General features: G+C 44.9%; 1 protein-coding gene across 1 annotated transcript; it reads right to left on the bottom strand.

Annotated features, from left to right (window-relative positions):
• Nucleotides 1-10,973: 10,973 nt before the first annotated feature.
• Nucleotides 10,974-14,308, bottom strand: otos (otospiralin). Its single transcript, XM_038816264.1, has 4 exons — nt 14,151-14,308; nt 13,903-13,965; nt 13,615-13,641; nt 10,974-11,414 (listed from the first exon to the last, which is right to left on the bottom strand). The coding sequence occupies exons 2-4, from the start codon at nt 13,958-13,960 to the stop codon at nt 11,185-11,187; spliced, it is 315 nt and encodes a 104-aa protein (XP_038672192.1). The 5' UTR covers nt 13,961-13,965; nt 14,151-14,308; the 3' UTR covers nt 10,974-11,184.

Here is a 14,308-nt window from a genome sequence, read left to right as displayed (position 1 = left end):
AGGCCTGGCGCGCCTCAGCTGACAGGGGAAATCGTGTGGCCTTAAAGAGTGGGCGGGCTTTGTCCGCATATTGAGGGACCCACTGGGCGTAATACGAAAAGAATCCCAAGCACCATTTGAAGGCCTTGGGATAGTGAGGGAGAGGGAGTTCTAAGAGGGGGCGCATATGGTCCTGGTCGGGATCCAGGACTCCGTTTTCCACGACATAGCCGAGGACGGCTAGTCTGGTCATGCGGAAAATGCATTTCTCCTTGTTATAGGTGAGGTTTAGTGTCTGAGCCGTCTGGAGAAAACGGTAGAGGTTGGGGTCGTGGTCCTGCTGATCATAGCCGTAGAAGGTAACGTTATCCAAGCACGGGAACGTGGCCCGCAGCCTGTACTGGTCCACCAATCGGTCCATTGCTCATTGGAACACCAAAACCCCATTAGTGACGCCGAAGGAACCTGGAGGAAATGGAAGAGGCGGCCATCGGCCTCGAATGCCGTGTATTGGCGGTCCTCCAGGCGGATTGGGAGCTGGTGGTATGCAGACTTCAGATCCACCGTGGAGAAAATACGATACTGGGTTATCTGATTCACCATGTCTGCAATCCTGGGGAGGGGGTACGCATCGAGGAGCGTAAACCTATTAATGGCCTGACTATAGTCTACGACCATGCTGAAAATTTCCCCGGTCTTGACAACCACCACCTGAGCTCTCCAGGGGCTGTTGTTGGCCTCTATAATCCCCTCACTGAGGAGCCTTCGGACCTCCGACCGGATGAACACCCTATCCTGCAGGCTGTACCGCCTGCTGCAAGTGGCTACGGGTTTACAGTCCGGGGTGAGGTTGGCAAAGAGAGGAGGGGGGGGAGATTCGCAACATGACTAGGCTGCAGATAGTGAGTGGGGGTAGGGGTCCGCCGAAACTGAGGGTGAGATTCTTGAGATTACACTGGAAATCAATGCCTAATAAGAGTGGGGCGCAGAGTTCGGGCAGAACGTAGAGCTGGAATTTGGCATAGCTAGCGCCTTGGATTGTGAGCGTCGCAGGGGTGCACCCTTGGATCTGGACAGAGTGGGAGCCCGAAGCGAGGGAGATAGTTTGCCTGCATGGGGAAAACGGGGAGCGAACAGCGTCTTACCAGATCTGGGTGTATGAAGCTCTCAGTGCTCCCGGAGTCGAAAAGGCACGGCGTGCTGTACCCATTAATTTGGACCGTCGCCATCGAGTTTCGCAGATGCTTCGTGCGCGATTGGTCCAGAGTGACTGCGCTGAGTTGCGGGTCGTCGGCGGCTCGATCAGCTGTGCTGGAGTGGCCCCGTGATGACTGCCGTCTGAGTTCGTAGTCGTCGAGGTGAGTTTCAGAGTTTGAAGGGGATGGATCCCAAGATGGCCGCCCCCATGAGTCGCACATGGCCGGCCGCATGGAGGAGGATTGCCAAGATGGCTGCCCCATGAGTCGCACATGGCCGGCCGCATGGAGGAGGATTGCCAAGATGGCCGCCCCCATGAGTCGCACATGTCGGGTGGGGGCAGAGTCGACATACAGGCTGCAGCATTTCGGGGCCTGCGGGCCTGTGAATTCAGGGAACGAGTGCTTTGAGCCATGGGAGGGTTAGAGGCTGGGTCTTTCTTCGCCAGACACACTCTGGCATAGTGTCCTTTTCGCCCGCAGCTGCTGCAGGTCGCGTTGCGGGCCGGGCAGTGCTGCCGCGAGTGCTGATTCTGGCCGCAAAAGTGGCAGGCTGGGGCAGCATTGTGGCTGGGCGGCCACACGGCGCTGGACTGGGTGAGTCGCTGATCGAGGGCCCATGACGGGGTCGCGGGATCCGCAGGGAACGAGGTGAGGCTGCGGAAGGAGACCTCCATAGTGGTAGCAAGTTCAACAGTCGCTTCAAGATTTAGGGCCCCATTTTCCAGCAGTTGTTGATGCACGTAATTTGACCTAAGGCCCGCAACAAAGGCATCGCGTACAGCAAGTTATGTTCTGCCGCGGTAACCGCCTGGTAATTACAGTCACTAGATAAAGTTTTAAGCTCTCTCAGGAATTCTGCGAGCAATTCCGTAGGCCGCTGGCAGCGAGTAGTAAACAAGCGTCGCACGTAGACCTCATTTACAGGCCTTACATACATTTTGTTGAGTAGCACTAGGGCTTCAGTATACGAACCGGCGCAGTTTATTTGAGTAGAGATTCTGTGGCTCACCCTCGCGTGCAGTAGGCTCAGTTTCTGCTCCTCTGTTGTTTCGGCTGTGCTGGCTTCCGCCAGGTAGGCTTTAAAACACTGCAGCCAATGAGAAAAAAATTATTTTGCCTCTGCATCCTGCGGGTCGAGTTCCAGTCGCTCAGGCTTGAGGGCTGATTCCATGATTCATCCTGACTGTTTCTTAAGTAGATTAAATTGATGGAACCATCAATTCACTAGACATGTGCTTTAAGATATGAACAGTGGTTTTAATCTACTGACAACAGAACCAGCCTGTTCCGCGTTGAACTCTCCATGAACGACTGGCTCTGAGCATTGGTATTTATACAGCAGTCCGGGGGAGGAGTCGTGGGCGGAGCCAAGGGTGGAGCCCTGTACAAACTCCTAAGCATTCCCAGCGCTACTCTCCCTAGTGGTCGGGCAACGCAACTGCGCTTACAAATGCATGGTCTCATGTATATACAATACAGTGTGAATTACGAAGTTACATTCACCACAGGTTTTTACGACAATCAATGATAGTTTCATGGTTAGCATTACAGAGACTAGCTTTATGTTCCAGATTTGTCTAATTTAACTCAAATTCTACCAGCTGCCAAGGTGGGATTTGAACCCGTCCCCAGAGCATTAACCTGGGCTTCTCGATCACTCGTCCAGTGATATTATGTCATTATGCTACTGTGTCCCATTCATGGGGAAAACTATGGCTTCATTAAAATAAGCCAATAGACACAGTCACTTGATAGTACTGTGGCGCTAACAATTGCACACAAAAGACTCGATAAGGTACAAGAGAGGCTTTATTACAGTGAGATGCTATTCCTCCGGCTGCAGCTGTAGAATGGCATCTCAGGGAAACTTATGAATATTTACACTGCTCCCTGGGGGCGTAGCTAGCCAGCAGGGGCTTACCAGCAAACCTGTAATACAGACACTGTCATACATCCCCTAAGGCAAACACACACATATATACAGTGGTAGAGATCACCACAAGTACAAAACCTAAATTTTGCTGAAAAGAAAAATGTATTGCTGAAGTCTTGCACTGAACAGGCCAAATTTCAAACAATCATCACAATTTACATCAGAGTAGAAAAGGATGCTGTTTGGGTGAGGTGCTACCATGGAGAAAGCAACAGGAAGCTATGGGTGGAATTCTCTGTTTTTGAGATGAAATACAGGGACAGGTGACTCTGCTGCCATCTTTCCCGCTGGCCAGAATAGCAGGATCCAAGCCAGATTCTGCACGTCGGACCTTGTTAATTATGCACAGGTAAATTCACCTTAGAATCACCTGGCAGGCTGGCAGCTAATTAATCTGCCCACCATCAGGTGGGTTTGAAGGTCCAGCACACTCATATCACTCTCTCCAGTGCATCTTCTTCACCACACTGTGCAGGACATCAGCAACCCAGAGGGAAAAGGCTAGCAACCTCAAAAAGAAAAACCTCGATTCGACACCTTCTCCCTCTTCCCCCTGAGCCCATCACCTGTGAGCAGCCTTGCTCCGCTTGGACCTCTACCTGTTGCAAGTAAACTATTTTTTAGCCCTTTGACCCCCTTGTTTGTGAGCTTTTCAAGCAGCTTGTTGGGGGTCCAGCTTCCCTCCCCTTGGCCTTCCCTCTGCCTTCCATTGTTTGTCTTCTTCATCTATCTCCTTGCCCCTCTGCATACCTTTGCAAGCCCTTGCCTTTTCTGACCCCTACCTTCTACAGCCCTCCTTCTTCCACATTGCCCCCTTGTCTTTGGTAGGCCACTTCCCCCCCCCCCCCACCCCCCCCTCGTCAAGTTGCACTCCACCCCGGATTGAACGTCCAACTTTAGTTGCAGTGGCTGCATGAATCATGCGGTCCAGATAGACACTGTTGTGTGGCACAAGACAGAAAGGAGATCCCTATATTCCTCAACCCCAGACGCAGTATTGATCCGAGACGGTGGCAGAGGAGGGCCCCCGGGTCTAGTAGCACATTGAAGACCAACTTGGCGCGGGGATGGAAGCAGGAACCTGTCTGTCCTGGCACAGTGTCGAACAGTGCATCAGGAGCAGCGCAGCACTATGGCAGCAAGGTTTTGTTGCACTCACCTTAAAGTCGTGTGAACTGAGGACTGCCTTGTGTCCAGGGTGCCAGTCTGGCAGTGCCCAGATGCCAATGGGAGTGCCAGGGTGCCACCTTGGCCTATCCCCGACCACCCAAGGCTCTCCAATAGCTTGGGAGACCCCCCCACGTGGTGCCGTTATGACTGGTCCATGTGGACCAGAACTAAAAGGTTCCCTGGCGAGGTCTCCCAGACAGAACCGGTGAGTCCCAGGCACCGGGTGAATCCAGCGTACGGCTGATTTGAAAATTCAGATTCCGATCTCACCCAGCAAGGGTGAGATCCAGATCGTGCCAGATGGAGCGAGTCGGGTGACTTGCACAAGGTTTCATGTCTAGCGCGGAGCCTGATTTGGGGCGCGCATGCAATTCCCTGCGATTCCTACCGGGCGCAATGGAATCCTTGAATCGGGCCCCATATTTTTCGGTATCGGGAAGATGACATTTTTTCCCTCCTGTCAGTCATGTAATGTGTTGTCTCGTTACATTTGCTGTATTGCAGCAACAGAAGAATCACAACAATCGTGAGGGTGAGATACAAGTCGTTCCACACACCCCGCACCCGCCAAATCCCAGATTTTCCATGAAGAATGCCATGAATGACATTCCAATCTTTCAATATGATTAGATACAGAAATTTGATACGCAAAGTGATAAATAATGACACAAATGCTGATGAAGAATCACTTAAAGACAACTTATTCACTTCAACGAGTTTCAGTCTTTAATATGTTTGTTCACTAATATAATATGCAGACAACTATAGACACTCAGATTCACTGCACAGACAGACATGTTGAATAAATTTGTTCTCAACTAGGCTTCCAGACAAAACGCAGACTATGGGTTTGTGGACTTCACTCAGTAAAATGTCCTATGAATGCATGATATTCAACCATGCTAGCTTTTCCCTTGTATTCTCACTGCAAGATTCATAATATCAATGCCAAAACTAACAACCAAATGAAACAAAATCTGTGTTTCAGTCTCACTACCTCGCAAGATCTCAAATACTTTGGCCCTTTTCATTGCTGTTTCATTACCATAGCAACGGGTGAAAGTCAATGGCTGAGGTAACCACAGAGTTTATGTTTGCAATAAAGAGGAACTTTGAAAGAAAACTTAGAAAAATAAAACTTCTACAGATTAGAAGGGAAACTACCTCCCCGTGTAAGTATATGGGCCTGATTTTCCTCTGCAATGCACTGTGAATTTGTTTATTTTCTGGATGCAAGGTAAAGGAGAAAGAAGCAGAGGTCTTTTATATAATTTATCATCCCTGGACATTTATAGAGCTCTCTCACCAAGGACAGAGTTGCCTGGTGTTGTGATCCCAGTTGATGTTATATTTGGATGGGAAGATCTGGATGGGAAGATCCCAGGATAGAACCCTGGCTCGAAAGGCTGTAACTTCTACTTTTCTTTGTAAAACGTAGAGGAACAGAGTGATAAGGTGCTGATAAGTTTTAACAACAAGAAAAAAAGATTTATTTAACATGAAAAAATTGGATGACAATACTCTTTTACTCCCCCGTTAATTTAACAATTCCACACAGGTTTTGGGATTAATACGGATGACAAAGGGCAGCTTAAGATCAGATGGTCTCATTAACACATAAAGTCCCTTTTAAGCACACAAGATGACTGTGGTAAGACACACTCCTCTCTGAACCCAAGTGAATGTCTATGGATTTCTCCTCAAGATGCCCCCAGATGATTTTTACACCGTGAGCTACCTTGTCTCACTGAACTCCGCCTTCCACAAGAGTGATTTCAAATTCTGCTTTCTAAAGTCAGACTTTCAAATCTTCTTTTAGATTATGCTATCCCTCTGCTGCTTCCATCAAGGTTCACTTTAAGGTTGTAGTCCTTTCCCTTCAGGTTTCCTTTGTCTTAAAGGCTTTTACACAAACTCCGAGGTCCAGCCACCTATTTTCACAATTATTTTAAATAATGTATCCTAAAAAGTACTACCGCAGATATCTTTCTGGCCCCTCACGACCAGTGCATTTCAACTCTCTGTAACTTTACTGAACAGTAATCTGTTCTGGCCCCCAGTTTCCTCTGTTCTATTAACTCCCAATTTCCTGGAAATTTCCTTAATTTCTCCAATTTCTTTAACAAACTGGACTTTAGATTTGCGGCATCTATTTTTTTTAACAATTACTCCATCATATGGCTTTTCTTCTAGCAAGGCCACCCAAAATCAATTGCTCCTAGCAGAGCTGTGAGAGCTGCTGTCTCTCTCACTACCCAACTCCAACTGCAATCAAATTAACTAAACTGAAAAATAAAACCTTCTGTACCTTATAAGGCCCCTGTTGCTAAGCAACCGCTGCTGGTTTATTTAATCTTCATCTTGCGGCCCCTTCACATACAAGCACCTTTGTCCAGCATGAATCTAACTATAGGTTTCACCCTGCCAGGCATAGAAACATTGGGCTGGATTCTCCAGTCTCCCAAGTGTCCCCAGAGAGCCATGTGTTTCTCAACCATTCATCGTTCACTAGCTACTGGATTCTCTCTTCCCACGCTTGTCAATGGGATTTCTCATTGTAACCACCTCACACCGCTACAAAACAAAAAGTGAATTGCCGTGACCGGAGAATTCCTGCCATTAAATTAAACTCACTTAAAACTATACCTTATTTTTAATGTTTACCAATACAAATGATGTTTTCCTGACACTGCATTGAGAATGAGCTGCCAGCAGTTTCCTCTGACCTGCAAAGAGTCCAGGGCTGAGAAAAAGGATCAATGAGCTTGGTAGTATGTTTCTGGACAACAGCCAGAAAGTCTTGGAGCCAGCCACCAGTCAAATTTCCTCTGTCTGATTTTGGGTGCACGTCAGCAGACATAACTTTAAATTAGTGAATAATAATAGTGAATAATATATCACCACATTGCTGCACTGCCCAAGGTTGAAGAGTCATTGACTACTGGCTCCAGGCAGCAGGACCTTCACAGATCCTCTGCCAAAACTGGATACTCTGTGCATTGAAATTCAACCATGTTACCTCCTCAAGCTCACTAACTACACTCTCTGGTTTTGATACGGACATCGGAGAGAAGCAAACTGAACTCTTTCATTTTTCTCACTGTCTGTCCATAAGCAGAGATGTTTTTATTCTTTGGAATTCACTGGCGTGTTTCCCCAAGCCCTCTTGTTTGTGAAGTCAATTTTGACATGACTGGCAGAAAATTCTCTTTAGGGTTAAATCAGAAGTATTGTTTATTCACACTTTCAAACCTGGGGGATGGTCATTGTGACTACATACATCACAAGCACACACAAAAAGGAGGTTGGAAAGAGTTTGATAAGTAGGAATAACTTAAAACAGAAAAACAAAACAAAATGGGGATATTAATTTGTGTGAATGTCGGAGTCAGGGAATGTCAGAGTTCAGCGAGAGTTCCTTCACATAGAAGTTAATGTTCAGGTGGGTTCAGCCTTGCGATAGGCTTTGTTGACAGCCTGGAATCCTGCTTTGGTGTTGATAGGATGGATATTAATCGCAGACTGCACTCCCAGTCCAGGATTGTAATATTGAACCTCCCAAAGGCCAAAGGAGCTTAGGACACGTGGTGCTCCCATTGATGAATCAGTTTCAGTTTAAAAAAAACAGTTCCTCTGTGACTCGTTAAAATCCCTTGTTCACCTTCGGAGATAGATGGTGACTATTAGCACTGCTTTAAATCTCACCTGTGCAATAAATCTGCTGACTCGGGCACAGGAAGCAGCATTTGTCAATTCCTGGAAATAGAAAAACAGTCAACTGAGTTTAAACCCCCCTCAGATCTTTGATCTGCAAGCCTTTCATTCATTTCTCTTTGATATTGATTTTACTAGGTTGTGATTGACAGCTTCCACAGCCCAGTTGTCAGCATTGTTCCATTCATCTCTGTTCACCATCAGTAACTTTGAACTGGTCAGGTGTGAAACTAACCACAATGTTTACAAACATCAAGCTTTGATTGACAGCTCCTGGACCATTTCAAACAGGGTTAAATGCTTTCCCTTCATCTCCCTTCACGGTTGAGTGACTTTGAAGTGGTCAGCTCTGAAACTAACAGAAAGCATTTTAATTAGGGAGTCTCAATGGGATGGAACTATGGGTCCATCTCGGACTCCGACCTCAGGGGGGCAGGTCTTATGCGAGCCACCTTCATGGCTGCGGTGGATGTATGGTAAGTGGAGTGCTTAAAAACAGCTCCAGCTGCCAGGCTGTTTAACACTAATTCTGGCTCCAGCAATTAGAATGTCTACTGGGCCGGGAATTGCTCTGAATTTGTGTCAACAGAGTGCTAGCCCATTTGCCTGTCCTGATTCTCTTACCGAATAGCATCCCTAATGGAAACACAAACTGCACACAATTCAGTCTCGGCATCAACACCCAAATGGAGAATCCTGCCCATTGAATGCAAACATAGAAGTTGGCCATTTGGCCCCTCGAGCCTGTTCCACCATTCTATAGGATCAGATTCCACATTCCCATCTACCCCCGATAACCTTTGATCCTCCACCTTAAAAAATATTCGATGACTCCCACCTCAACCACCTTCTGAGGTAGAGTTGCTTTGAAGATCTGACCATACGATGACTTACAATCAAAAATTCTACAATGAATTCCTTGTTTCTCCAAACATAACCCATTCCCCAATGTTGACTTTCATCGTTTGGATGAGCACAAACAATTCAAAAACTATAAGAAAATATAGCCGCAGTGAAATTTTACTGGGAACAGGTCATGAAGGAATATTTTACATCTTTTAAAGATGCTTCAAGCTGATGAATACAATTGTGTTTTTCTAACGGGACCTTCAATTTTGATGTCTGTCAGGCAGGAAATTATTAACACCTGCCCGACCATGCTTGCAGCATTAGATTGATGAGCACAACAGTAGTCATTCATTTGGATTACTTTGTTCGGGCACCCACATTTCTAGGGGTGCCTCTCAGGCTTCAACATAGCAGAAAATAAGCCACCACTGTCTTGTCTCAGCAGGGATGGGAAGGTGTCACCCTCTCTCAAACAGAACGTACAAGTGTCCACAGTGAACTCTTCTCCCGGGGGTCTGAATATTAAAAATCATAGACTTACTTTTTCTTCAAGCTGGTTTTGGTACTCACGTGGGTACCTTTGGGCAGGCTGGTACATTGCTTCACACTGGGCAAGCAAACTAAAAATATTCCTTTCATCTGCGCCCAGCCCAGGGAACATGGAAACTCCAAGATCTGACTATGACTCTTCCTCTGCCAATGGCCTTGCAAAGGATGGATGGAACTTTTCCCTATTGCAAGTTCCAGTGTTAGATGGGACATGGAAAGACTCGAAAATGTGTGTCTTGGTCCATTTATGGCAGCATCTGTCACATCCCCACTGGAATTTCAGCAGAGTAGTATAATGGAAGAGACAAAGTTTTGAAGCCCTTTCATCTTGATATTCTTCGGAGGCCTGTTTGAAATATCACAAAGCATTGTCTACTGGAAATGTTCAGGTAGCCCTTCATGTTGAACCAGGCACAAAACTCCTTTTTTCTCTTTTTACTTTCTATTCAAGTAAATAAAATATTTATATGCATGCAATTCACTTTGGTGAATCACCGTCAGGTACTTCAGAAAATTTAGAAACCTAGCTATTTTAAGTAAATAAATTACATCTGAAGGCAATCTCGTGAAGAATTCGACCAGTACATCATCTTATGAGAAGAAGCACTGTAACTGATTACCAAGATATAAATTGTGAGTAAGAAGCTTACTGGAACAGAGGAAAAAGTGCCCATGCACACAACAACTGATAGTACTAGGTCAGTGTGAGTTTAGGGAATTTTACAATACATAATCAACGACGTGGTTTTCCTTTGGATTCATAGTTCAGCAGAATATTTTGAAATTAAAAGCTTTCTATAGCCACTAGGTACTAGAATGTAGATAAATATTTAAAAACAAAAATAATTTGTTGTATCATTTAATTACAAGATGTTATCCAATTAAATTTTACAGTGGGTGCTGAACAGATTATAAAGAACTTTGGGAATTTAGATTCCACTCTGTTATTTCTTTTCATTTATACACAATCTAGGCTCAAATTCTCCAGCTGTTGGGATTCCCTTTTCTCGTTGGCAGTGCACCTCTGCTCACAGGTTTCCCGGTGGCGTGGGGTGGCATCAATGGGAAATCCCATTGACAAGCGGCAGGAAGAGAGAATCCCTCCACTAGTGAATGGCGCCGCCAAGAAACACGCGGTTGGGGGGGGGGTGGGGGGCGGAGAATCCCACCCATGATCTATTTGTTTTATGGATGTGATGGACATATAGAACCATGTGTCACTGCATACAAACTGCAGTCCTCCAATAAATGAAGCCCAGTGCTGTGTAATTAAAGGATTAGCAGCCCTCTATTTAAAGCAGTGAAATGCAACATTGTTGGTTACATTTTATAATAAAATATGTAATGTTACACCCATTCATTAGACATTTGTGTTTTACCACAACTAGTTATTTAGAAACAAATCAGTCTGTGCACATTGGCTAATAGATTCTGAATTTATGAAATTGCAAGTTTGACGAGAAATAAAGCCTATTTGAAAATTCAGATAAATGATTAAATGTACACCAATACCCCCATACATTAAAACTACAATTTTAAGTCACAAAACCCATTTCTTTCCTAAATAAAATGAGGAAGCATACTGTGAGAGAAGCTTTTAATACAATGCAAGCAAATTCTGTAACAGGATTCTAGATAAAGGAGTCATCCAATTAATATGCTACAGAAGTGCAATCGATAGATGTGGCAGATTATAAAGTTACAATAGTTCTGTACTAATGTTGTTCACTTTAATTCTATTTGTTTACATGTTCAAGAAAAAAGTGTGCTTTCTTTGTATCCTTTTCTTCCCTACTCGTGTGCCTCCTTTGCAATCTCAACTTGTACTTCGTGTTGAATTTCTTGTTGTTCTGGGGTATCATAGCCCAGTGAATTCCCCAGCGGGAAATGAGCATAGAAAGTGTGTGCCAGTTGCTGGATCCTTTCGTAGTCTCCAATGCTTCGGAAATACTCCACATATCTCCAGAAGTCGGTAGTGGAGTAAGGCCAGTACGGCGGGCTTCGTTTTTCCACATGGTGAGCTAAATAAGGAGGGAAAATCCACAAATGGGTGTTTCTCACACAAGAATACAATGGGCCCGATTCTCCGCCCCCCACGACGGGTCAGAGAATAGCGGGAGGGCCTTCCCGACATTTTTCCCGCCCTCCCGCTATTCTCCCCCCCCCACGCCCAACTCCCGACACGAATCGCTACCGCCGTTTTTTTACGGCCGGCAGCGATTCACAGCTGATAGATGGGCCGAGTTCCCAGCCCTTTACGGCTGTTTTTACGAACGGCAAACACACCTGGTCTGGCCGTTCGTAAAAACGGCCGTAAACACTCGCATTTTATAACCATGGCACCGATTGGCACGGCAGTACCACGGCCGTGCCAAGGGTGCCATGGGCCCGCGATCGGTGCCCACCGATCGCGGGCAGCGGGCCCGATGCCCGCGCACTATTTGTCCTTCCGCCGCCCCGCAGTATCTATTCGCGGGGCGGCTGAGGGGCATCCCGGCCCGCGCATGCGCGGGTTTCGTGCAAATACGCGATGACGTCATCCGCGCATGCGCGGGTTGGAGTCTTCCAATCCGCGCATGCGCGGCTGACGTCATATGACGCGTCAGCCGGCGCTAACTCGGGCAAGCGGGCTTAACGAAATTCGTTAAGCCCGTGATGCCGGAGCTTACGGCGTCGGGCTGCTAGCCCCGACCGGGGACCAGAATCGGTTCCCGGTCGGGAAGGGGGGGGCTGGCGTCAAACCCGCCCGGGTTTGACGCCAGCCTTACGATTTCTCCCGGTTTGGGAGAATCGCGCCCATTGTGTCTGCTTCTCAGTAAGATTATTTAATAAAACAGGCACTCCGGCTACTGTGTACTGCATTTTACCAAATATAGACAAGCCACATAAACTGATAGGTGCACAGAACTGCCAAAATGATATGAATATAAATTGGGCACCCTGGCATATTAATATGGTTTCATCATAAAACATTGAATATTAGGGGGATGGGGGGGGGGGGGGGGGGGGGGGGGTTGGGAGGGTTGGGGGGAGGGGGGCTGTATGTGTTAATGCTGACTATGGGTGATTCCTGATTCCTTTTTGTTCTTTGTTTATGTTAACATGCGGGCTGCTGTTTTGGGTTTTGGTGGGAGGATAGGACTATTGTTATTGATATGTGGATTGACATTGCTTTTGTTACTGATTATTGTTTATTGTTGGTGGGTGTAAATTTGGGAGAAAATGTGAAAAAGGAGGAAAATAAAAATATTTTTAAAAGAAATAATACTAGAACTAATTTTTTTAAAAGACTGCAGGTCATTGTACCTTAAACATACACAAATACAATATAGGTAAATCAATACCTTAATCATGCATGCATATCAATACTCATGAGAATCAATAATGCATAGCATATCTTTATATCAGAAAAATATACAAGAAATGAAATGAAAATCGCTTATTGTCACATGTAGGCTTCAAATTAAGTTACTGTGAAACAAGCAGTTTAAAATCAATATCAAATCACTGCAATTTAACTAACATATATATTCCCTACCTCTTACTACTTCTGAAATTGACAATTCCCATACCAGCCTCCCTGAACAGGCGCCGGAATGTGGCGACGAGGGGATTTTCACAGTAACTTCATTTGAAGCCTACTTGTGACAATAAGCGATTTTCATTTCATTATTAATTGTGTCCAAATAAGTTAGGATTTAATGAAAAACCCAAACTACTGTTAAGCTCTAATATGATTTTGCACACATACAATGTGAATATTTTATAAAAGTGTTGCCAAGGAAAAATTACTTGAAATGTAATTTCACCTAATCTTTTGTAAGCAGCCAGATTTCCACTGCCCATGCATGGATCCAAGTATTTCCTAAACAGACGCCCACTTGTACTCACTAAAGATGGTGCCTCAAGTTTTCTTCTGGCATTTGAGTAATTTATTTGTCCTCCAAATCGACAGGACCTGCAATTTGCCTCTTTGGGAAGTGAATCTTATTCCTACTTTCTATCACTATTTTGTACCCAATGACACCTAAACGATGCAATGGATCAATTCCAAATTTCATTCCTATACATGGATAATTACGGCATATGTATATGTAAGTTCTACAATGAAAGAACCTGTTGGAATAAAATAAAGTCTTGTTGGAATAAAATAAAGTTTTTTTTATACATTTCCAGAGCTGATAAGCTTTTATTACAAGAATGTGAAATAACAGTTTTTACCATCTGACTGCCGGATCACGCTGGCATCTGCACAGAAATAAATGGAAAAATGATCAGAATTCAGAGCAGCACAACTCACAAAAGGGCTTTTCATAACCCTGAAATAAAATACCTCACTTGACTGATGCCAACATGGCATTTTAGGATTCATCTAGGTTACTGAGCAATATTAATAAAACCAGCTTAGAATCACACTGGATAATTTTAAACTGTCAACATTAACTTTTCAAGTTAATTGCAATTTTGAAGTTAAGTGAAGTTTCTGAAAAATTATTTTATTAAACTTACCAGTTAGTAGGTTGAAGATGAGAAATACAAAGAGCCCAAAACAGACAAACCACTTCATTTTGACTGTTAAAACAAAATTAGACATCCAATCAGTCCCAGCTTCTCCAAATATTTAACAGCGGTTGCAAATTAAACCTTTTACACGGTTTGCAGATAAATTTGCAAACATTAAGTGAAATCATGTTTTCTTCATTAATCTAAGCTTTAACTTACACTTAAAGAGTTCCAAATAGATTATTGCTACTTACGTATTCTGTGATGGGTTGCAGTGATTAAAAGAAAGGTTTAGAACTTAAAAGTCAGCTTCAGACCGTGAATGCGCTGCTGGCTAGTTGTGGGACAAAATGTTTAAGTTGGCTCAGGCTAAATTGCAAGACAAAAACGTCACTTCTCCGACTGAAGGAAT

The sequence above is a fragment of the Scyliorhinus canicula genome, chromosome 13 (genome assembly GCF_902713615.1).
Source record: "Scyliorhinus canicula chromosome 13, sScyCan1.1, whole genome shotgun sequence".
NCBI lineage: Eukaryota > Metazoa > Chordata > Chondrichthyes > Carcharhiniformes > Scyliorhinidae > Scyliorhinus > Scyliorhinus canicula.
Note: the sequence above shows the minus strand (reverse complement) of the source record. Positions and strands in the feature narration are given on the sequence as shown.